Source organism: Gracilinanus agilis, chromosome 3, assembly GCF_016433145.1.
Source record: "Gracilinanus agilis isolate LMUSP501 chromosome 3, AgileGrace, whole genome shotgun sequence".
Taxonomy (NCBI): Eukaryota; Metazoa; Chordata; class Mammalia; order Didelphimorphia; family Didelphidae; genus Gracilinanus; species Gracilinanus agilis.
This window is the reverse complement of record NC_058132.1, coordinates 410,987,480-411,012,943: the sequence shown is the minus strand read 5'-3', so window position 1 is coordinate 411,012,943 and position 25,464 is coordinate 410,987,480. Positions and strand designations below refer to the sequence as shown.

At 35.2% G+C, this 25,464-nt stretch overlaps 1 protein-coding gene across 1 annotated transcript in view; it reads right to left on the bottom strand.

The window, feature by feature from the left end:
- Positions 1-1,560: 1,560 nt before the first annotated feature.
- CLIC6 (chloride intracellular channel 6) overlaps positions 1,561-25,464 on the bottom strand; it is an 85,498-nt gene continuing 61,594 nt past the window's right edge. The window contains exons 2-6 of the mRNA XM_044670239.1: positions 7,764-7,873; positions 7,038-7,163; positions 6,222-6,328; positions 4,125-4,306; positions 1,561-1,740 (exon numbers count right to left, since the gene is read on the bottom strand). Of these exons, the coding sequence (XP_044526174.1) occupies positions 1,579-1,740; positions 4,125-4,306; positions 6,222-6,328; positions 7,038-7,163; positions 7,764-7,873 (687 nt within the window). The 3' untranslated portion in view covers positions 1,561-1,578. The remainder of the gene's footprint in view (positions 1,741-4,124; positions 4,307-6,221; positions 6,329-7,037; positions 7,164-7,763; positions 7,874-25,464) is intronic.

Genomic DNA, 25,464 nt, shown 5'->3' with positions numbered 1-25,464 from the left:
CATTTTCCCTTCTTTCAGACTCAGTTTTTTCCACATGTAAGATGAGAGGGTCAGAATATATTCACCAAAGTTCCTTCCAAACCTTTCTAATATTTCATGATTCCGTGTCCCATCAACTCTCATTAAATAAAGCATCTCCCATGTCATTTCTTAAAAGCTGTGTCTTCACTTTAAAAAATCCTTCCTGTTCCTCTCCAATAACACAAGTAACTTTTGATTACTGGGGACAGGTACAGTGTCAATAAAACTAGAAACTTTCTTTTTAGTCAACATTTACCATTTCCCCCAAATGCTAAAAAGGTCCAAACTAAACTATCTAACCTCTAATAAAGGTCCTAAGAGATGAGGAAGTGACTAAGTACTTTAAGAAGAGAAGGCCTGAATAATTCATACACTGAACAACCAACACTTGAATAACTGGGAAGCCTATCCCTGAGGATAAAAAAGGGGAGTGCTATTAAAATGTCAAAGATGACCCCTTTGTTTTCTATAAATTCTTTTCCTAGATTGAAGCCAAGATTAAGCCTTAATGCTTTGAGGGAAGTTGAAATAAGGGTTAGGAAAGAAATCCATTAAGGCAGTGATGGGCAAACTATGGCCCACAGGCCAGATGCGGCCCCCTGATATATTCTATCTGGCCAGGCCACATTATTCCTAATCTGACAAATACAAATACGATACAACGAAACTTCGAAAGATTTGCCTTAGAAACAGACTGACAGATGAGCATTTCCTTTCCTTTGGCCCCCCTCTTTAAAAAGTTTGCCCATCACTGCATTAAGGTAAAGTGTGAGTTGTGTGTATATGTATGTATATGATCTTGTATTGGTTTTCTCTCCTTTCAGTGTTTGAACTATTCCTCAACCTTTTCTGAGAGACTGTGTGATATTGTAGGGGAAATTCTAATATGGTAGAAAGAATATCTGGAAGCCCTGATTCCTAATCTCTGATATGACATGAACTGAGCTGTTTGGCATTCAACAAATCACTTACATTCTGTGGGTCCTAGTTTTCCCCCTCTGTAAAATTATTAGAATCAAGACTAAGTAATCTCTCAGGTCCCTTTGAGTTAAAAAATTCCAGGAATACTTTTTTAAAGTTCTTTCATGGACTACTGTCAAGGGGGTTGGCAAATGTAACCTTCAGCTGTTCCTTTCATTTAAACTGACATTTCAGTTGTAAGAAATCAAGATATAATAAGATCATGACAGCTAAAAAATGTCTGAGAGAGAAAACAGAAAAATAAAAAAAATCAAGGAACAATTTTAACCATAACATAACTTGCTTTGAAAATGAAACCCCTAAAATATGCAATCCTAAGCCACAGATTATAACAACCAGTTATTAACATTGAATTGGACAAGAGTGTGTGTTTCACATCAATGGATATTTGGTCGATAGAGATATGTGTACAAGTAGAATGCATGCATCCAATTTGGCATTGAGCAGATCACACTACCAGCTTTTTTTAAAGGATTGACTATTGGCAAAGCTTAAGACAAAACACAAAACATTTTTTTTTTCTGTGCACCGCTTCATCTGATTCCTTCTCTAAGAAAATCATCAGTGACTGTGGGGTCACTTCATCCTTTTTGCAACATCAGAATATGCATGCTCAATCTCCTGATCAGCAGGGCAGGTATTTGTGAATTCATCTCTAGTGTAGGCATTGTTCAAGTATCTCCACAGGCCAGTCATTTCAGTGGGAAACTCAAAATTCCTGTATTTCTTGGCCACTATCTGAAAACAAAGAATAATCAGAAAAGGGAAAAGTTCAGCAAGATAAGTAACTATATTAGGCAATTCTAAAAGGGACTGACTGCTTTATCTTCTTTTCCAATTCCTGAAGTTATCAAAGGAAAACAAATCCTCCACAGAGCTGCATTTAGGAAATGGAAAAGGCCAGTTTGGGGCTCAAAAAAATCAGTGTTATTTTGTGTAATCCTGATGAAACTTATTATGGAAATCAGCATAAGATACATCAGTGTTAGGGTGGTCTTAATGAAAAAGGAAAGGCAGGAATGCTAAAGAGTAAAGATTAGAGGTAGCTAGGTGGATACTTCTTAGGTGGGTGACCTTTTGCAAATCACTTAACTCCCATGGCCCAGCCCTTACTACTCTTCTGCTTTGGAGCCAATACACAATAAGTACTAATTCTAAAAGGTAAGGTAAGGGTTTAAAAAAAAGAAAGAGTAAATGGAGCCACTGAAGTCCAGGGCATGGACTTAGAAAGTCCCAAAACAATATCTTGTAAAACTTTGAAGAATTGACCATCCAAGCAAGTTAGTTTCAAAGAATTAATGGGTAGGTGTTTAAATACAGTAAAAAATATTTTGTACCAAATAATTCTATGAAATATAATTTAAAAATAATTAAAGATGGAAGGCAAATTGTATTGTTTGAAGAGCCAGAGAACCAGGACTCCACAGAGAGTGATAGGCCACATGATTTATACCTGTCAGGAAGAACTACTCCTTTTTCCATTTAACATTTCTAATCAGTTCTTAAGTCCTCTGAAATTATAATAATAGCATATATAATGTACACTTCAATCATTGTAAAATCAAATGTAATAAAATATAGAAAATTCTTTATAGTCCTTAAAATGTTCTATGAAATTAGCTATTACTATTGTTGTTTAGATTATTTTTCAGATGGATTCCAGACAGGTGAATACTATTTGAAATTTTGTGGTCACTTTGCTTTAACAATCAACTTGGTGGGATTCATAGCAACTGAATACTGGTATATGTTTAGAACATCACATTGTATGGTTGTAATGCTTGTCTCTCTTTTCTTTATCTATGCACTTCAATAACATTAGACTGATTTTTAGCAGAATCAAAAAAAAGTATTCAATAGATATGTTTAATTTTAAATGACAAAAGATAGATAAAAGTATATATAGGTAAGGTATAGCATATTACCAGTGATGACTTATTTGTATAAAAGGCATCATTAAAGATATGTGTCATTGGAAACAGGAATTAGAGAAAGTTTTTTTTAAGGACCTAAAACAAGGAATAATTAAGTTTTCTAATAATTGCTTCAGTTGGTCCCAGGATCATAAATGATCTTAACAATTTGGAGTCTTCATTTTTTTTCACTGAAATTTAAAAATGTTTTTATGATGAGTTGGGTCAAGATCAAGCTGTACTGACAGTCAAAAGATGGAAGTGGTATCAAAATATGTAAGGAATAAGTAAGAATCATATCTCATATTTCCCTCCCCTGGTGCCCCCAGAAGCTCCTGAATTCTAAACACTGTGGGCACAGAGTAAATGTCAGTAGAGAATAGAGCTATAGTTAGACCTTTCTTTGAATAGAGTGAATGTGTCCGACAATTCAGAGGTTGTAGGGCTGTGAGAGATAATAGCAGTTAAAGAGTTTAGGGAATCCTTTTTAGATTGCTAGCAGCAAAGTCACCTTCAACTCTAAGAATATGAACTACATCACTTCTTTTCCTGTAAATCTAGGTCAGGTAGGTTAAACCCTAAGAAACACATAAAGAGGAAAATTGATGATACAGAGTTGTTGGCAGAATAATAAAAAATATACAGTATAATGAAAGAATACAAAAAGAAAGAATAATCTGAATAATTACAATGATCACAAAGAAATTAAATGATTTGGAAGTATGCTTCTCCAGAGTTAGAGGAGAATTAAAAAAAAAAACAGTCTTTAAGGATTCTTTCTAATACTTGCAAAGATCCCTAGAAAGGATGAACTATACTTTTGAGAAACACCAAGGACAGTCCAGCTCCACCTTGCTACCTATCCTATTGCTAGAACATTGGCTTAAGCTGTAAGGATTCTATTGAGAGAGTGTCTGTGGACATACTATGACAAGCATTGGTTTTTCATATCTTCTCTTTGCACCATAGAAGTAAATGAGTAAATTAAAAAGTATTATGAATGAGGATAAAGTGAATGGGAGCAAGGACCAGGTACCTCATTAGGCTGTCTGCCATTTTGATTTCATGATTATGAAATGGAGGAGCTGATTATTAGAAATAGGAACAAGTCAGACTTTTAAATAGATCCATGACTCTAGATTTTTTTTTTTAATGTCTGGCCAAAAAACCCCCGGTTTCTTCAATTCGTGTGAGAAGAGAAATCCAAACCTTAATGATATGGAGCTTTGGTAGGAGATTACAATCTGCTAAACTGAGTTCATTCCCATCAAGGAACTTCCTGTTGGAAACAGTGATGTCTTCTGAGCTATAGGCATCAATTTCATCAGGCAGAGGGGTGTTTAAGTAATTATCTAGTTTCTTCAAAGCCTTTATCAGATTTTTTTCCAAATCTGGAATCAAAAAAGGAGAAAAATTACAAAGAAGCACAATTGGAGTTAATGTCTGGTTCAAGAGATAAGTTCTTTGGGTTCAGGAAGTCAATTTAGTTAATTCTCTTACGTTAGACTAAGGTAGTTAGCAATGTTACTACCATTTGAGAGGCCTGAGAAGCTCCTGCTCACAAGATGATGAATCCAGATAGGAGGAAGTCTCACCACTATGTTTACAAGGTACATTACAAATTTATGTTAGCCAACTCTACATAGGCCCTCACTATAGCAAGGCAGTTCTTTTATTCTTCCCAAATTAATTCTCTCAATCCAAAGAAAAGTTATTCTAAACTTTTTCTTTTCTCTGCAAACCTCCCACATCTCTTCTTTCTGGTAAGGACCTTGCCTCTTACTTTGCTCAGAAAATTGAGACCATTCAAACTTATCTCCCTTATTATCCATTCTCTTCATCTTAAAGCCCCCTGAGATCATCTCCCATTCCCTCCTTCTTTCCTCTAGTTTCTCACAAAAAAGATGCCTTTCTCTTTTTCAAACCCAAACCCTTCACATTTAGACTTGATCATATCTTCACCTATCTATGCTAGCAGATTGTATTCTGACTCATCCTTCCTCTCTTTCTACAATTTTCGGCTTCTCTCTAACAGTTCATTCCATACTGCTTTCAAATATGCTCAAATATGCCCTTATCAAAAAACAAAAGCAAAAAAAAACTTTATTTTCATTAAAATCCTCTATCCTCTCAAGTTATCATCCTATTCAATTTCTCAGATCCTTGCCCTCCGTTTCCTCTCCTTTCCTATTCATTCCTCAGTCTTTTGTAATCTGACTTCCTAACCTCAACAATAAACTGAAACTATCCTTTCCAAAATTACTAATGAAATCTTAGAGTTGAAGTATAATGGCCATCTTTTTATATCTCTGTAGTATTTGGTACTGTTGTTTACCCTTTTCTCTTTTTTGAGACTTGATGACATTACTCTCTCCTAGTTCTTTTCCTATAGATTTGAGAAGGTCCACTTCAGTCTCCTTGGCTGTCCCATTATCCAAATGATTCCTCTTAACTATGGGTATACCTCAAGGCTCCATCCTGGGTTCTCTTCTTCTCTATCTATACTCTCTCACCCAGTAACTGTCCCTAACTTGGTTTCCTATTACCTCCAAAATAAAATATAAATTTCTCAGTTTAGCTTTTAAAGTATTATACTACTATATATCTTTCTAGTCTCATCTAGAATTCCCTATACTAATTAAATTATAGGTCTGTTGTTTAGTTTAGTTTTGTTCTTTAAAAAGCACTATATGTAATGGACTTCTCTATAAGCAGCAATGCAATGATCCAGGACAATTCTGAGGGACCTATGAGAAAGAACACTATCCACATACAGAGAAAGAACTGTGGGAACAGAAACACAGAAGAAAAACAACTGCTTGATCACATGAGTCAATGGGGATATGATTGGGGATGTAGATTCTAAAGGATCACCCTAGTGCAAATATCAGTAATATGGAAATAGGTCCTGATCAGTTACACATGTAAAACCCAGTGGAATTGCATATTGGCTATGGGAGGGGGGTGAGAGGAGGTGAGGGAAAGAACATGAATCATGTAACTGTGGGAAATTTTTCTTAACTAATCAATTTTTTAAAAGCACTACATAGTTGCTCGTCCACATTGATGTTTTCCAGAACAGAATTCTTCTCCCTGATGAAATTTTAGCCTAAGTGCTACAGCCAAAAAGAACTAGAAGCCATCTAGTATTGTCCCCTTAATTTAGAGAGAAGGAAACTGAGTCACAGAGAAAAAGTTATTTGTCTAATGTCTGAATTTCTGGACTTCTAGGCCAATGTCCTTTTCAGGATTCTAAACTGTCCTTCCTGAGGAGCAAAAAAACCAGAGGAACTAAAAAGAACTCACTCTCATTGGCATCCTTTCTTGTATTTTTGATAAATGCAGAAAATTTTGCAAATACATCATTTCCTGCAGAATTTGATTCCATGTGCTGGGTTCCAAGCTTAGGGTACCTGTGGAGGTCAAAATGAAAGATGTCATAGACAAGAGATATTCTGGGTCATTACTGTGTAGAGGAAAGAAGTTTATCTAAGAGATAAAAACAAATGAATGTCTCTAAAGTCTTTCCTTTTGGGGACCTATCCCTATTGCCTCCTGGAAAATCCTCCTAAAAACATACTAGAGAGGGCTAACATTAAAGTCACTTGATATTCAGAAGACACAATGTCTGTCAGTTCTACTGTCACCCAATTTTCTGGAGTGATATTTTGACACAAATATCGCCAAAAGTATTTACTAAGTACTTAGTTGTACCACTGTGCTAATTGTATATATAGTGTGCCAACCAACCTTCAGTTTTCTATCCACCTTTTTCAACTCATGTTAAAAGTAGGAATATTCCCACAAAATATAAATCAGTCTGTCAAACAACTAGCATTTATTAAAGATCTACAATGTGCCAGGCACTATGCTTACTACTAAGGATAAAAGGACAGGCAAAAGAGAGACCCTTCTCTTAAGTACCTCACATTTTAATGGTGGAATATGCAAGCTATAGCTATAACTATATCAATATACAAGGTAATTTGGGGGTAGTTGCAGAAGAATGGAATGTAAATTTATATCCTTAGTTTCTTTCTCAGTGTTCTTTGCAAGCTTTTCTTTTATTTTATTTTGGGGAATATCTTAACCAGATTAGTCCATTGATTTCCTGTAGAGTACCTTGGTGGTGCTAATTTTTCTTCTAAGAACTCCTCAATCTTGTTCACATCTGTCTTTACTTCTCCATCAAAAGTCATAAAAGGTGGGTTTGTTCCAGGAGCCAGATCCTGCAAGTCTGCAGGTTTCCTAAGAGAAGATGAACAATAGGGTTAGTGGGTTAGTGAGAGTTAACAGTCAATGACTCTTTATTTTCCTTGCTTAGTTATCTGTTCCAATTTTGCCAGAAACAATTCTTATTATTTCAAAGCAAATGGTCAGGTTTACAATCATTTTTACTGACAAGAAAATCAAAAGGATTCCTTAAAATGACAGGTTTGATTCTCTTTACACAGGCATTGAAGAACAGCCTGATCCATGGAGCTGAGCTACTCTACAGTGTGTTTAGCTCCATATTCAAAATGTATATGGCTGATTTGGAGTACAAAAGGAGCCCATATATACTGGAGGACCTGACTCATTATCTCTTTCCACCTTCTCCTCCCCCAGAACCATACTCCTTGTGCCAAAGCTTAGATGTTCAAGTTTTCTACCCATGTAAGTATGTATGTTGGAATATAGAGGTCTGTTTATATGATCCCATTATAGAGAGGTGGGGGAAGGGTAGGCAGGAGTAGAAGAGGAGAGCCAGAGAATCCCCAAAAGTGAAAAGGACAAAAGAAAAGGGGGGAGTGTAAGAGGAAAATTAGTTATATTCATTGAAATTAAAATACTCTGTGGTCCTCTTACCGTTTCAAGTCCACTGTTGTAACATTAAATATAACACCTTTAAGCCACAGTATCATAAAAAGCCGCTGAGAAAATGGGCAATTTCCAATGCTCTCACCATCATAACCAGCCTACAAATTTAAAATAGAATTTTTAAGGTCTTCAGCTAACATAATCTCATATTTGTAAGATCTAAACTCCACAATAGAAATGACATGGTTTATGGCAAACTCTTGTTTTAAGGTATGTCAATTCCTGAATTGCTTTTCTGGGACAATTTACTCCGGTTCAAAGTTCATCTAGGTAGAGGCTGAAATGATCAAATAGAGGGGAATAAGTGGAATACAACAATAATTCAGCAGACTCTACTTCCAATACCAACTCCTTTGCTTTTCTGAACATGTTTTCTCTTATCTATTCCCTCACCACTTTCCAATAGTAGCTTTAATGTAAAGTTTTAGAGAGGGAAAGAAATGGCAAGAAAGAATGGAAGAATAGTGTGAAGAATTGCCTCTATTGTTGTCAAAGACAAATTGATTATTACTTTTGTCCTATTTCAGACCTTTTACTCTTTCCCTCCACACAAATGTAAAATTCCCATTCCAACCAAGAAGTAGGGTGTGATTTCAAAATACCAGCTTCTAGTCTTATTTATTAATTCAATAGTTCTTTTACTTTTGATTTTATTAATTTCTCCTTTGATTTTTAGTATTTCTCATTTAGTTTTCATCTGGGGATTTTCAATTTGTTCATTTTCTAGTTTTTTTTTAAGTTGCATGCCCAATTCATTAATCTCTGTCCTCCCTAATTTGTTAATATATGCACTCAGTGATATAAATTTTCCCCTTAAAACTGCTTTGGCTGCATCCCATAAGTTTTGGTAAGAATTCTCATCATTGTCATTGTCTTCAATGAAATTATTGTTTCTATGATTTGTTCTAGGGTGTGATTTCAAATAGGCAGAGATTTAGGTTCAAGTCACAGCTTTGCCATCTTCTCTCTCTAATGTGATCACATCCATCTGGGGCTCAGATTTCTCATTTTCAAAGTGAAAGGGAGAAAAAAAATTTTCCATTAATGTGAAATATTGGATGCACTTCCAGATGAAGCCACTTTCTTATTAGCTTACTTACTGTGGAGAGTCCTCTCAAGAAGTGGGAGTAATCAATAAATGTATATAATAGAAACACAAAACATCAATAAAACTGAAAGAGATCCCCCCCAAAACAAGAAGAATTGGATGTGAGATGCATTGGCAAAAGCAATGGTTCCACTGGTTCAAAACCTGCCTCTGAGAAACATTACTTGTGTGACCTTTGGCAAGTCATTCAAACCCCTGGGTCTTAGTTCACTTCACTGTAAAATAGAGAATAGTACTAGGCTGACTGTGAGAATATTTCCAGCTCTAAGCCTATGATCCTATAAAACTTGGGGTCCCATCTAGTTCTAATATTCTACATAGTTCTTCTCCACTCCCTATGGAATTATTTTCCATTGATATTTTTTCCTGAGAGAGAGAATGACAGGCACATACAAATGAGATAGAGAACAAAGAGATATTTTACTTCCCAATTAAGTTGGAAAAGGAAATGGCAAGAAATTTCAGTATCTTTACCAAGAAAACCCCAAACAGGGTTACAAAGAGTTAGACACAACTGAAAGTGACTGAACAGATAGAGCCTAAACTTTTAAATATTATAGAAAATTTGTCCCTATGAACTCTGAAAACCTGTGGAAGAAGGGATAGGGAAATAATATGAGGATCATCCAGTAGAAAATATGTATTTAATAAAAGATCTTGGGGAAAGTAAAATAATTCCCTCTACCTCCATCCCTCAAATATACCCTTCCTAATAAAAAATAACACATCTTTCCACTATAAATTTATGTTATCTAATCTCATCTGGACCTTCATAATATCAAAAAAATCCTTTTGAATTGATTTTCTATCCCACTCTGAGGTACTTGAGGCAAAATGGCAACATACAACCTAAATGATGGCCAAAGACAAAAAGTGTGAAAATTCACCTTCACTAAACCCACAATTATAGTCCATGACAGTAAGAGGATTTTAAAGGCTAGCCATCTGTAATTTTCAAGGACATTTTGCTTGAGTCTAGAGTTGGAAATTGGGAAAAGGTGGAGGGATTGTATCCAAGTTTGATACAATTGGATTTAACTGGAAAAGAGAAGATCATTGATGGCCATGAACCTAATTTCCTTTTTCCTTTGGGCTCCATGCCATGTGCTATTCCATTTTCTCTTCATCTAACCCTTTGATACACTTTCTCTATATCAAAGATTCCTGAGCATTCACAACACTGAAATCTAGAAGTTCCTATGGAATTAGTGGGAAGGGCAAGAGAGAAACAATGAATACCATCTATTTATACCTTTATCTTCATCATCTGGACTATGATAATAGCCTCCTAATTGGTCTCCTTTTCTTTTGGCTCCATCCCTCTCCCCTCCTTCTTCTACACAATGGCCAAAATAATCAGACCATTTAGTTCCCCTATTCAAAAAATGTCACTGATTCTTTAGTGTCTCTAGGATAAAATATTCATTAGCTTGACATTTAAGACCTCCCACAATGTGACAGTTAACTAACTTTCCAATTACATTTCACATTAACCATTTTCATGCATTTCCTTTGTTCTAAGTTCACTGCTTCCAAAACTTGACATGCTATCTCTGACCTCCCTGTAATTACATAGTCAACACGGTACTTCCTTTTCACCTCTACCTTTTAGGATCCTTATCTCCCTTCAAGGCTCATAAAAGTTGCCTTTCCTGATTCTCACCAGTCAATAACAATTTTTCAATCAATCAACATTTGTTAAGCAGCTTATAAGGGAGAGGATAAGGTAAGTTATAAGGCCTTTTCCTCATCTGAGATGGGTGAAGGAAGAGATAGTAGGAAAAAGCATCTCAGTGATATAAGATAAAAGAGGAGAAAACAGGGAATGGATGGCTAATGGCCTCAATTTTTTCTGTAAAATGTGATGCAAGATCTTAGATGAGAAGGTGGGAAGAGGGGAAGCTATGGGAAGTTTGAAGAAATATAAAAAGATTTGGGAGAGCCACTGTGAAGAATGGGATAGTGTAGTGATGGGCAAACTAAGGCCTGTGGGCCAGATGTGGCCCCCTCTGAAATGTTCTTTCCTGCCTAGAGACATTATTCCTAATCTGATGAATACAATGAGTAGGATACAATACCATGAAGCTTCGAAAGATTTGCCTTAGAAACAGACTGACAAATGAGCATTTCCTTTCCTTTGACCCCCTCTTTAAAAAGTTTGCCCATCACTGGGATAGTGGGTTGATAAAGCAGGTATAGAAAGATTTCCTAGCAGGGATAAGGACCAAGTTGAGGTTGTGCAACAAATATTTGGGGTGGATCTAGTCAGAATGATTTTGTCTACCTTCATTCAGCAGTATATGTGTAGGAGCAAATGTAATAAATGGTAGGAGTGATACAAGGCAGAAGCTTGGCAGGGTATAATAAATGAAATGATTAAGAGGGCTAGAGATTCAAGAAAGGAAAAAAAGTAGAGCTGAACTGGTTCAGCAAGGGTTCAAGATCAGGAATAGAGATGAGTGTCAAATGCATAGGAGATAGCCTGGGAGAGAGCTGGTTAGGTGTTTGAAGGAGTGTCAGTATATACATTGAAGTCCCCTGTATGAAGGCAGGAGTTGGGGAAGAAAGAAAAAATGTGAGATATAGGCACTAAGGGAGGAAAAGAAATAGTCTGCAAGTTTATAAACAAGCTACCAGAATATTGATTAGGTGATGGATATGATAAAGATAAGAAGAGAATCTGGAAGTGGCAATGAAAAGCAAAGAGTATTTGAGTTGAGAGGAACATTTAAAGGTTCAGTCCATATTGAAAAGAGTGACCAGAGAGGCTGTATCATGATGGAGGTAGAGGAGTGGGAAGAAGAGAACAGGTTTCTAGCTAGCAGATAAATGAAAGAAGGAAAAGACAAGATTTTAGGATGAAAAGAAGTCTTGCCTATGGAACAGATATTCCACAGAGTACTGTAGAGGAGATGAGTCATGTCTGATTAAACTTTTAGGGAGGCAGAGTTGAGGGGGATTAGATTCATGAATCAGGATGTAAAAAGGGGGGAAGTGGTGTTTAGATGATAATCAAAGGGAATTCAGAATCACTGGAATGTGAAGGATATGACCAGGTGTGAGAATATTCATCAAGGCATGGAAGCCATCACTCCACTTGTCAAAGGAGGTTGGAGATCATGTTGGAGGCAAATGTAATATGAGATGAGAGGTACAGGGTCAGAAGATCAGATCAGATGGGAAGTGCTGCTTCATTAGTCCTCTTTCCTCCAAAGAGTGAATATTAGGTAGGAAACGGGTTCATCAGGAGAGGGAAGGCCTGAGGTTCTCCACATGCTGGTGTGGTGTACCAGCAGGTAATAGGAAGAGAAAGTTGCTTTGTGCTAGTAAGGACGATAATCTTTGCTTGGGGAAGCTAAAAGATGCCCAATCCAGTCCCTTGCTACCTTCCCTCTGGGAAGACACACTCTCACCCTCAAAAATCCCTAAAGCATTTTGTCTAGTTCTCTCCTTTTCCCCTGTTACTTAATCTCATATCATTTTCTCTGTAGAGGCAGCTAGTAGGCACAATGGTGTGCTGGACCTAAATTTAGGAAGTCTTATGGTCAGATCTTAGTCCCTAACTAGCTGCATAACCCTAGAGAAATCATTTAATGTGTTATATTCATAATCTGGGAAGTGATGGATGCCACCTTGACTGACAGGGATGGCAGTTGGAGAGACTCTAAATGTCTCCCTGTCTCAGGTTTCTCATTAGTAAAATGGGCCTAATAATGGGGACTATCTCACAGGGTAATAAGGATGAAATGAATATTATTTGTAAAGTACTTTGTAAAACTCAAAGCACTATATAACTGTAAGCTATTTTAATTGCATATTAGACTAAGCCCGCTCTCTACTGTGGTGTAAGTCCCTTGAGGACAGGAACATGGCATCCCTAGGATTTAGAACAATGTTTTAAATAAATAGTTAATAAATGTTTTTATACTGAAGGCAGCAAAAGGTACAAGTCTGGGGCCTGTCTGGGAGAACACGCTCAAAGGATTCTCCTTTCTGCACATTAGGGCACAACAAAATGTATTCTGATCACTGCTACCTCCTCCCTCCCCCAATCTTTACTAAAGGAAAAAGAAACCTGAGTTTTTGTTTTTTAATTTCCACTGCTTACTGTATTGTTATTCTTTGAAACTGTGCTACATTCTTGATAACTGCAGGTTTTAACATAGTCAAACAAAGAAAGGGGGGAAGGGGTACAAAAAAATAAGGACATTAACCACATACCTATTTTAGCTAGTCTGGACTTGTCGACTTTTAAAGCTCATATTTTATAGTAGTTATACTAAGTATAGTAAAGCCCAAAATAATTCTGCAGAGTGGTGCAATCATTTTTTTTTCTGAATTGTCTCTTTAACCTTTGGAATCCTAGTCTGTCATTTTGAATGCAATGAAATCCCTGCTTAACTCAGTATTTTTTTTTTTCATTGTTGGATTTCTTGATAAAGCTCACCTTCCCAAAGAGCTCTATGTCTGGAAATACGGATCTTTAATGCAGAAAGTTGTTCTCAACCCCGAGCTCCAAAGAATAATTATATTGTGTGAGCCTCTTAATTTGTTCCATCTCTTTAATGATCTCAACCTCTGTATCAAGTCAATGTTTTTCCTGGTAATTGTCCTACTCTTCTCCATTTCCTGTATCCTGGCAGCTACTGCTCCCTTTTTATGGAAGCAGAGTTAAATGAATGGAGGACAAGGGATCTGCCATTGTTAGCAGACTCCGCTAAGGTCCCAGACTTCTAGAGACTAGGCAGCAGAATTACAGATGGGATCTGACATCTGGCTTGTTGGTGGCAGGAGCGTCTGTGTGGCCAGTGTCCATGATTTATATGATAGTCATGAAAGCTGCCTTTGTACATTATCCCCCAGGGTCGCTTTAAAATCATAGAGTTCAAACCTCATATGGCTGTTTGACTGAAGGCTGAACAACATTTTAGAAGAATTAACTGGATGCCATTGGTGCCAATAAAACAGGATTTACATATGCAGTATTGCCTCATCTTAAATTACTCTTAAAAGAAATCTGTCTCAGTCTGTTGTAAATGAGAGGGTTACGGGAACATGGTGGGAGTGACTAGGATGTCTTGCTGCCTGATTTTATTACTTTAATGTGCCTCAGTGCTAGGACGTGCCAGCAAAAATAAAGGATAGAATGCACAATCTACATAGCCCATTATTGAGCAATGAGAATTCTGTCTTAATAGTATTCATCAAATAGAAACGATGATGGGATAAATAAATATATATGTACGTACATACGTGAGAAGTGAAAAACTCACAAGATCACAATAAATGAGAAGTTTTATCAAGAAAAGTCGGTCAATGCGAATGGTACTAATACAGGAGAGAAACAGAAAGGTAAAAAAAAAAATAGTGCTTCCCCTCAAGAAGCTCACAATCCTAAAAAAAAAAAAAAAAAAAAAAAAAAAAAAAAAGAAGAAGAAGAAGCTCACAATCTAGTGAGGAGAGAGCGGACTTTTAAAAAGTTGTTTTTGTTTTTTTACCAATGCTTACAACTCAATAGGCCAACTTTACTTTGAAATAAGATTTCTCAATGACGTTCTAAGCCTTGGAAGAAATTTTTGTGTGTGTATGTTTTCTAATGCAATCAAATTTAGCAAATTGAGACATAAAAGGGTCTTCCCTGTCCCCTAATATTAAAGGCAACTTAAGCCTTGGATAACTCAGAATTCTACGTTCTGCTTTTAAAACAACTGTTTTTAAGAGTTTAGGATTTAGAATCCCTTTACAACTTGTTCTGGCTTCGGCATTTGAAAACACGGAAAGTTCTGCTGATTTTCTCCTCAAAAAACACTGCAATGAATTTAACAGTACACCAGCCCACATTATACAAGATGGATAATTTAGCATTTGATCGCTCCCTTTTAATCAAAACTTATTTTAAATGATGTCTATATGGCTTGCCTCTTTCACACTAATTTAATCCAACTGAAGCTGAAAAAGAAATTATTTAATTTTAGTATCTTTGCTGCAGTCCAACAGAATCTCATTCAATTCAATTCACAATGATTAAGATCTGCTCTAAGATACTGTGCTAAGTAATTGTTCAGGTTACAAAGATGTGAAATAGTTTCTACTCAGAGAGTTAAAAGGTCAAAGGTTGGGGTTTTTAGCATTTTTTTAGGTGCCTGCAATAGAGATAGTTCCACATATAAATAGATTTCTACATATAGCTTGGTAGTGATTTTGCTGGTGTGAGTAGTCATTTAATGGAATCAGATCACAAACAATATAATAGAGTATTAGAGAATTGTCTAAGACTCCTATAACCAACTTTACTACAATAATATGACTAGTAAGTTTCAGAGGAAGAATTTGAACCCAGGTCTTCCTGATTTCAAATCCAGCAATATATTATAGCTCCCTTTCTATGGCCAATGACAAGTATGTCTTATTCATCACATAATATTGCTTTTCTTTCTTTCCTTCCTCTCTTTTTCCTTCCCTCTTTTCTTCCTTCCTTCCTTCCTCCCTCCTTCCCTTCCTCTCTTCCTTCCTTCCTTCTTTCCTTTTTTTTTTTTAAACCCTTTCTTACAATACTGGGTATTGGTTCTAAGACAGAAGAGTGGTAAGGGTAGGCAATGGGGGTCAAGTGACTTGCCCAGGGTCACACAGCTGGGAAGTGTCTGAGGTCGGATTTGAACCTAGGACCTCCCATTTCTAGGCCTGGCTCTCAATCCGCTGAGCTACCCAGCTGCCTCCTTTCCTTCCTTTCTTCCTTCCTCCCTTTCTTTCTACTTCTCGAATTGAATTGACTAAAATCTTAAGTGGAGCAAATCATCTAAGACCACATGTATTGGTTCCAAGTTATTTTTCTACATAAACAAGATCATGTCAAGCAAGAGGACCTTTATGCATTCAGTTGTCCTTGAAGTGACATAGAAATGTTGTTCTTTCTCATGATGAGAGGAAGAAGAGGATCACTTTGTTGTGACCCACATCATGGAAATGCAAGTCATTCAAACTTTTCTGAGCCTCGTTTTTCTCTCCGTAAAAATGAAGAAGTAGCAGTAGGTAATCTGTAAGTGCCCTAGGAAGAAGAGAAGCTCTGGAGTCTGTTTATATGCATAGCCCGGAGGATATCTGCCATTAGTAGGTTGCAAACTACAAGAACAGGCTGGTTTGGGAGATGATACTAAACCTAAGTAACTCAACAAATGATATGTCTAGGTCTCCTATAGGCCAACTGTCTCTTTCTATTTCCTGTACCAGGGCCAATATTGTGTCAGGTTTCTGTTCGATTCATGCTATTTACTCTTCAAAACTGTACTTTACTTTTCTTGCCAATTTCTTGCTTGGCTTTGAGAAGGAGTCGTTCTTTAGGGCTCTAAGGTTAGTAATGCCATATCAATGGTTAATTCCACTTCATATTGGCAATATAAAAACCCACCCCACTGCTTTTGTTCATGTTTCCCTCCAGGGGAGTTCCTCAGATTTCTCTGGAACTCTCATTGTTACCTTAGGGTCTGGAGATTTGGAGAAAGATTGTTTAGAGCCCAAATTACCTCTTTCCTCTGAGGCATGCATTTCTTGGGGAGAAATGTTCAGAGAAAACTTTTTAAAATTCCAATAAAGGTCAGTCAGACTCATTAAACAAAAAAGCAGGATGGCATATTCAAAGAACCCTGGTATTTGTGATCAAAGAAACTGGAACTGGATACACATCTCAGCTTTACTATGCAAATTCATAGAATGTCTGAGTTAGTGTAGATCTCACTGTCCATCTAGTCTTATCTATACCTGAAAAAAAAAATCTCTTCTACACTATGCCAGACAAGTGGCTATCCAGTCTTTGTATAAAGAGTTCCAATGAGAAAGAATGTACTACCTCCCATTTTTATGCCAAACCTAAATTCTCCTCTCGGAAATTTCCACACATTGCTCCTAAATCTGTCCGCTGGGGCCAAGTAAAACAAGTCCAATCCCTCTTTCACATGACAACCTTCAAATACTTGAAGACATTTATCATAACATTCAGTCTTCTCTTATAAACATATCCAGTTCTTTCAACTGATCCTATGATGGCATAACTTAGAGGCACTTCCTTTAGAGTTTTGGTTGTCCTCTTCAATAATCTTCTTAGCTAATCAACTTCCTTCCTAAAATATGATATCCAAAACGGATCCCAATAATCCTGACATGATCTGACCAGAGCAAGTATACCAGGATCCAGTCTTGGAAGCTTTGCCTTCTTTTATGTGGTCCAAAATTACATCAGCATTTTCCATGCTTTTTTTTAAATGCCTTTTTAAAAAAATCTGTGTAATCATTGTGCGAAGCTTTACTTTCCTAATTTGTAAAAGGAGAAATTAGACTTTTGGAGTATCCTAAATATATAGTGGGAAGAATACTGGTTCCAGAGTCAAAGGATCTGAAATTCTGTCCCTGAGATCTTGGTGATCTTGAGGTCTCTCTTACTTCAAAATCATATAATCCCAAATCCTAAAATCATGATAAAGTGAAAAGTCAGAAATGAAAAACAAGAAGGGAACTCAGAGACTATCTAGCCCAACTTTCTTATATTAGAGATGAGGAAACAACGCTTAGGGAGAAGAAGTTATTTGCCCAAAGACAAGCATCCAGGCAGGGCATCAGATCCTTTGACTCAGAATCAGCATGTTTTCCAGTACTTATGATACCTTAATGTACCAAATTAAAAAGAAAAATTATCTGAAGTAAAGCACATTCAACAAATGCATGAAGAAGAAAATTCAAAGAGTCCACAAAAAGATTATTTTTATTTTTATTTTTTTCAGGAAGAAACCAACACCAATCACCGGCCCATTACTAACTCTCCAATCCAACTGAATACAACCTATAGCTGAGCTGTCTCTCTTCTCCAAACCTGAGGACTGACTAGTTTTAGACTTCAAATTTGGGAATTCACCATTTGTCAATGGTAGAGAGAAACCTACTCCCCAAAAAAAAGGTTGAAGTTGGTGAACCATACAAACCTTGAGACTCAAGAGAGGAAAGAAAACCAACAGTTGTTGAGATATGTGGAGATCTGGGAAGAAGATTGAGGAGAAGGAAGAGTCCCAGAAATATGGCACTGATAACAACAACATAAAACTGTATGAGAAGAATCAGGTAAAGGAGTAAAGAATGGTGAAAAATAAACCCAATTGCAAACATTTCTCAGAATTTCCTAAAAGTAGTGCCCTGAGATACACTCTTCCAGCTTCTTTTGTGGTCAGTCTCCTAGAGTCAGACCAAGAAATGAAGAAAGTTGATCATAAGAGTTGAAGCATGGAACCCACAAATGATTGGATGGGAGAACCTACAGATGAGTAGAAATATAAAAATGGCCTCTGAATCTTCCTGCAAAATTCTCTCAATAGGGGGCAGCTGGGTAGCTCAGTGGAGTGAGAGTCAGGCCTAGAGACAGGAAGTCCTAGGTTCAAACCCGGCCTCAGCCACTTCCCAGCTGTGTGACCCTGGGCAAGTCACTTGACCCCCATTGCCCACCCTTACCACTCTTCCACCTATGAGACAATACACCGAAGTACAAGGGTTTAAAAAAAATAAATAAAAATAAAAATAAAAATAAAAATTCTCTCAATGGTCTATCAATGGACTCTCCCCCATGAGGACTGCTAACTTTTACAACCTCTAGTTTGAGAAAAGAGAATAGGCATCAGCGAATGGGAACAGGTTACAAGAGGGCTGGGACAACAACAGATAAAAGATTAACAGTAGCACATTTCCAAGGACAACATAGAAAAATATCAATGGAAAGGTTGATAAATGCATATGAAAACTGACTAAAGAGAAGTGAAAAAAAAAACACAAATGAAAAGACCATATTATTAAGTCATTTACAACAAAGAATGAGTCAGAATCTGCTGATTCTGTTATAATGATGTTATAACAAATTATCAAAGCCCTCTGAAACAACAATGAAACATTTCCAAGAACTTTAAGAATGATTCAAAGAGAGGTAAAAATACCAAAGAAAAAAGAACAAAAAGTAGAGATCTTAAAGAGGAAATCATTAGTGTAATAAGAGAGAAGAAAATTTTGGAGAAAAAAGACAGACTCAACAAAACAGCAGATTGTTTGAAAAAAGCAAACATCGAATTTGACAGCAAAGTGAAGTTCCAGGAGAAAAAATAGCTAAACAAATTTGAATACTAAAACACTGTAGGAACATATAATAGCTCAACAAATAAATAATACTGGCCTGGAAGATAAGATGTGAAAAGATTCCAATTCCACAAGTCTTCTATAAACTCCCCCGGAAAAATAAAATCTAAATACTATAATTCAGAAAATTATATGGGAAAACTTCCCAGGAATATTGAAAGCCAGAGAAGAAAATATGTATGGAGAATCTAGAGGCAACATAGAACACAAAATTACAAAGTTTTCAGGGAGCAAAGAAAAAAAATTCACATTCCAAAGATAACCAATCAGAATAACATAGAATTATTTATTATTTACTAAATATCATCAGAAATTGGATTATGATATTATAAAAAGTAACTGAGGAAAAATTAAAAATCCCTAATTAAACACTAAATTAGAAATCCTGAAAAACAAAGGAAGGATAAATAAAATTGAAAGTAAGAAGATCATTGAACTAATAAATAAGACAAGGAGTTGGTTTTATGAAAAAAATAAGTAAAACAGATAAACCATTGGTTAATTTGATTTAAAAAAAGAAAAAAGAAAACTCAAATTATCACTGTCAAAAGTTAAAAAGGTGAAGTCAACCAAGGAAGAAGAAAATGAAGCAATTATTGGGAGCTCTTTTGCCCAAATATATGCAATAAATCTAACAATCTAAGTGAAATGGATGAATATTTATAAAAATAAAAGCTGCCCAGATTAACGAAAGATAAAATAGAATACTTAAGCAACCCCATCACAGAAAAAACAAATTGAATAAACCATTAAAGAATTCAATAAGAAAAAGATCCCAGGGCCAGATAAATTCACAATTTGAATTCTACCAAACATTCAAAAAAGAATTAATTCTAATACTACAATAAACTATTTGGGAAAATAATATAAGAAGGAATTCTGCCATATTCCCTTTATGATACAAATATGATACAGATACCTAAATCAGGAAGAGCTAAAAATGGAAAAAATTAAACTATAGCCCAATTTCCCTAATGAATATTGATGCAAAAATTTTTAAATATAATTAAATTAATTTATAATCATAAATATAATAAAAATAAAAAATAAAAATTAATTTAAATATAATACTAGTATTATTACTATTACAGCATTGTATCACAAGGATCATACACCATGACATCAGGTGGATTTTATATCAAGAATGGAGAGATGCTTCAATATTAGGAAAACTATCAGTATAATTGACCATATCAATCACAAAACCAACAGAAACCATATGATTATCTCAACTGGTACGGGAAAAACCTTTGACAAAATAAAACATCCATTTTTTAGAAAACATTGGAAAACAAATAAATGGAGCTTCTCTTAAGGTGATAAAGGGCATCAGCCTAAAACCATAAATAAGCATTATCTGCAGTGAGGAGAAAATAGAATCCTTCCTAATAAGATCAGGGTGAAGCAAGGATGTCCATCATCACCATTACTATTTAATATTGTACTAGAAACACTAGTTATAACAATAAACACAGAAAAAAGAAATTGAAGGAATTAGAACAAGCAATGATGAAACAAAATGATCACTTTTTCAGATGATATAATGGTATACATAGAGAATCCCAGAAAATCAACCAAAAAACTAATAGAAACAATTAATTGAATTAGCAAAGTTGCAGGATGCAAAATAAACCCACATAAATCATCAGTATTTCTATGTACCAAATTTTAATAGCAAGAGAGTAAAAGGGAAATTCCATGTAAAATAACTGTAAACAATATAAAATAGCTAGGGGTATACTTACCAAAACAAACCCAACAACTGCATGTACACAAGTACAAAACACTTTTCATGAAAATAAAGTTGGGTCTAAATAACTGGGAAAATATAGATGGAGCCAATATAATAAAAATGGCAATCATACCTACATTAATTTAGCTATTCAGTGCTATACCAATCAAACTACCTAGAAATTATTTCCTAGAATTAGAAAAAAAAATTCATCTAGAAAAACAAAAGGTAAAAAATATCAAGGAAATTAATGGAAAAAATATGAAGGAAGGAGGCCTAGTTTTATTGGCTCTCAAACTATACTATAAAGCAGTAATCATCAAAACAATTTGGTATTGGCTAAGAAATAGAGTAGTGGATCAATGAAATAGGTAAGAAATCAATACACAGTATTAAATGATCACAGTAACCTAGTGTTTTGCAAATCCAAAAATTCAAGCTATCAGGAAAAGAATTCACTATTTGATAAAAAACAACAACAACAACAACTTCTGGGAAAACTGGAAAACAATATGGCAGAAATTAGCATAGACTAACATCTCAGACTATATACCAACATAAAGTCAAATGAATACTTAAACTAAAAATAAATGGTAATGCCATAAACAACTTAGAGGAATACAGAAAAGTTTGCCTGTTAGATTTAAAGATTAGAAGAATTCATGACCAAACAAAACACAGAGAACATAATGGAAAAATGAAATGGATTCTTTTTGTTATATTAAATTGAAAACATTTTTGCACAAACAAAACCAATGCAAACAAGATTAATAGGGAAACAATAAATGGAGGGGGAAGGGATTTTATAGTATCTCTGACAAAGGCCTCTTTTCTCAAATAGATCTCAAATTTATAAGAATAGAAAGAATTTCTCAATTGATAAATGGTCAAAGGAAGTGAACAGGCTGTTCTTAAATGAAGTCATCAAAACCATATATTGTCATATGAAAAAATGCCACAAATTACTATTGACTAAAGAAATGCAAATTTAAACAACTCTGATATACCACCTCACTCCTATCCAAATGGCTTATAAAACCAAAAAGAAAAATGATAACTATTGGAGGGGATATAGGAAAATTGAGGCATTAATAATACACTGTTGGTGGAAATGTGAGCCAATATAAGCAATATGGAGAGCAATATGGAACTGTGTCCAAAGGGCTATAAAACTATTCATACTCTTTGACCCAGCAAAGAACAGAGATGGGGGAAAGGACCTACTTGTATAAAAATATTTTTAGTAGCTCTTTTTATTGTGGCAAAGAATTGGAAACTGAGAGGGTATCCATCAATTGGGAAATGGCTAAACAAGTTGGGGTGTATGGCTGCAATGGAATAGTATTGTGCCATAAGAAATGATGAATAGGATGAGTTCAGAAAAACCTGGAAAGACTTAAATGAACTGATGCAAAGTGAAATGAGCAAAAACTAGGAGAACAATGTATACACTAACATGTATATATGCAGTAACGGAAATATTATATATTGATCAACTATGAAAAACTAAACTATTATCAGCAAAACAAGGTTTCAAAGGGCTCATGATTTTTTTTAAAAAGCTTTCTGCAGCCAAAGAAGGAACTGTTGAGATCTATTGCAGAATAAAGCACAACAAAGTACAGTGTAGTTCTTTTCCTTTGCTAATTTTTTATTGTATATGTGAAGTGTCTTCTGTCATGGCAGGGAGAATATGGAAATATGTTTTGCATGGAAACACTGTTATAACCTGTATGAGACTATTTGCTACTTTGGGAAGGAAGAAAAGAAATTGAATCACAAAAATGTAAAATAAAAATTGTCAAAAATTGTTTCTACATGTAATTGGGGAGGGGGGAAGTTTTTTTTAAAGTAAATGAAAGTTGCCATATCAAAATAATATTTCTTGTAAAGATGAGGCTAGGTGCATGGAATAAAAAGAATTAATTTGTTCTCAGGGTGGCCATCTATCTTACCCACCCCGTTAGGGAATGAAAGCCTGTTTAGGATTACAGAATAAGACCTCAAGGACATTTCATTATTGCCACAGGCCCAGAGAGTTGGGAGGCCTCTTATCTCAAAGAAAACTATTAGGCTAAAATTCCTCCTTATCTCTTCAGACCTTTAGGAATCAGAGGAGTCACTCCTGAGGACATGGCTATCTCTCCATAACCTCTCCCCTCCCTGGTGGAAACTTGTGATGAGCTCATGCTATGTATTTTGCTATTTTCTGATTGGGTAAATTTTTGCGTCCAAATAGTAACAAGTTTGGACCCCGTACAATGGGGTATTGGACAGAAGAGGAGGGGTCTTGCTTCAGGAATCTATAATATATTTGAATCTGCACTCATGTATTGACTTTGCCATTAGGGAAATTGTCCCTTCCTCATGAGAAAGAATAAAGGCTGCTTCTTATACTATCCACTCTCAGACCCTAGGTTTGTAATTGTAATTTGAGTGGGTAGTCATTTTATTTCATCACACTCATAAATATGAAAAAGAAAAAAAAATCAGTGTTTAGGAAAATGGAAGATTTTGAATTATTCCTTCAAAAAACCCCAAATATGTCAGGACATTCAACATGTACCTTACTCAAACAGAATAAAGTGAAACATTTTGATGTAACAATGAAAGGCTAAAAATGAAACATTTATTTTCATGTAGTTAGAGATATATAAAGAAGTTTATTCTCTTTTATGTTTTTATTTTATTAAAAAATCTCTCAAAATATGGGGGGCAGCGGTTGGGGGTGGGGGTGGGGGGGCTAGGGACAGCTAAGTAGCATAGCAGATAGAGCACACAGACCTGGAGTTGGGAGGACATGAGGTCAACTCTGGCTTCAGATACTTCTTAGCTGTGGGATCCTGGGCAAGTTACTTAACCCCTGATTGCCTAGCCCTTGCCACTCTTCTATATTAGAACTGATACTAAGATAGAAGATAAGGGTTTAAAAAGTTATCGAAGAGTCATTGAGAAAATTAATAAAGAATTAATAAGCAAAAGAACCAAAGGAACAAAAACAATGATGTAGAAAATAAAGAGAATAAGAGAAAAAGATCATTAATATTTTAAGAACCAAAAAACATAGGCATTGATAATCATAGACTCAGTAAGAGACTTTAATATTCTTCTCAGACCTGGAAGAATCCTACAGAAAGATAATCAATAAAGAAAATAGACAGCTGAACAGTAACAAATGAATTCTACTGAACATTTGAAGCACACTAAAAATTTGTACTTCAAAAATTGTTTTCAGAACTGTTCTTTAGCCAAACTCTTTTTATAAGATTATGTTTCTGACAAGAAAACCATAAAGAGACAAAGCAGAAAAAAGAAAACCTATGCCAATTTCATTAATGAATATTGTTGGGAAAATTTTAGGGAAAGGAAACGAGATTTATTAAGCACCTACTTTCTGCCAAGCATTACGCTAAATATTTTACAAATATAATTTCACTTGATCCTCTCAACAACCCTGGGAAATAGTGGTTATTATTATCCCCATTTTAAAGTTGAGGAAACAAAGTCAGTCAGAGGATAAATGACTTGCCAGGTGTAGGCAGCTGGTAAGAATCTGTGACTTGGGTCTTCTTGACTCCAGGCCCAGTACACTAGCCATGGCACAACCTACTTTTCTTTTTAAAGAATACCCTTATAGGATAATGTATAAATATATTCAGTAAGTAATTACCTCTGTACAAATTGGATAAATGCTTAAGATGCAATGATAGTACAGTATTAGGAAACTAGTGGCATATTCAATCATATAAATAAAAAATAAGAAAAATGTGATTATTTGCATGCAGATGCAGAAAAAAAAAAGCCTTTGACAAAATCCAACATCCCTTCATTCTATTAAAAAACTGTAAGCATGGAAGGATCTTTTTTCATCATTAATATGATCAAAAGCAAACATCTAGAACCAAAAGTATTATTTGCAGTGAAGAAACACTATAAACTTTTCAAATACAAATATGGCTAAAGCAAGGGTATGTTCTCTCTCCAATACTCAAATATTATTTGACAAAATTCTAAAAATGCCAGCTAGAGCAATAAGAAGGGAATGTGTGTGTGTGTGTGTGTGTGTGTGTGTGTGTGTGTGTGTGGTATATACACAGTGACAAACTGTAGACAAAATTATCACTATTTGTATGATGATGTACTTGAAAAATCTTATATAATCAAGAATCATATTAATTGAGATGATTAAGATTTTTGGTTGATTAACAATATACCCAACAAATATAAAAATTATAAGCATTTTTAACCAATGCAAACAAAATAAAGAAATGTGAAACATTCTGTACATGGCTACAAAATCAATAAAATCATTGGCAGTAAACAAAGACATGCACACATTTTATATAATTACTGCTATAAAATGCTAGTCCATGCTAATTGTTGAGTTATATCAATATAGTTAAAGTGAAAATATTATCAAAATTATTTTATAGACTTAGTGCTATACCAAAAAGACCACCACAGAGATACTGTTTTAGAACCACACTAAACAGGAGCAATTCATTTACAGAAAAAAAAAAAAATCTAGATTCTCAAGAGAAATAATGAGAAAAAATGCAAATGAAAAGAGCCTAGGTATTACCAGATGCTAAGAAGTGAATTAATGTTAAATTATATTCTAAAATACTTGTCAAAATTATTTTGTACTAGTTAAAATGAAAGAAAAAATTAATCAATGAAACAAACTT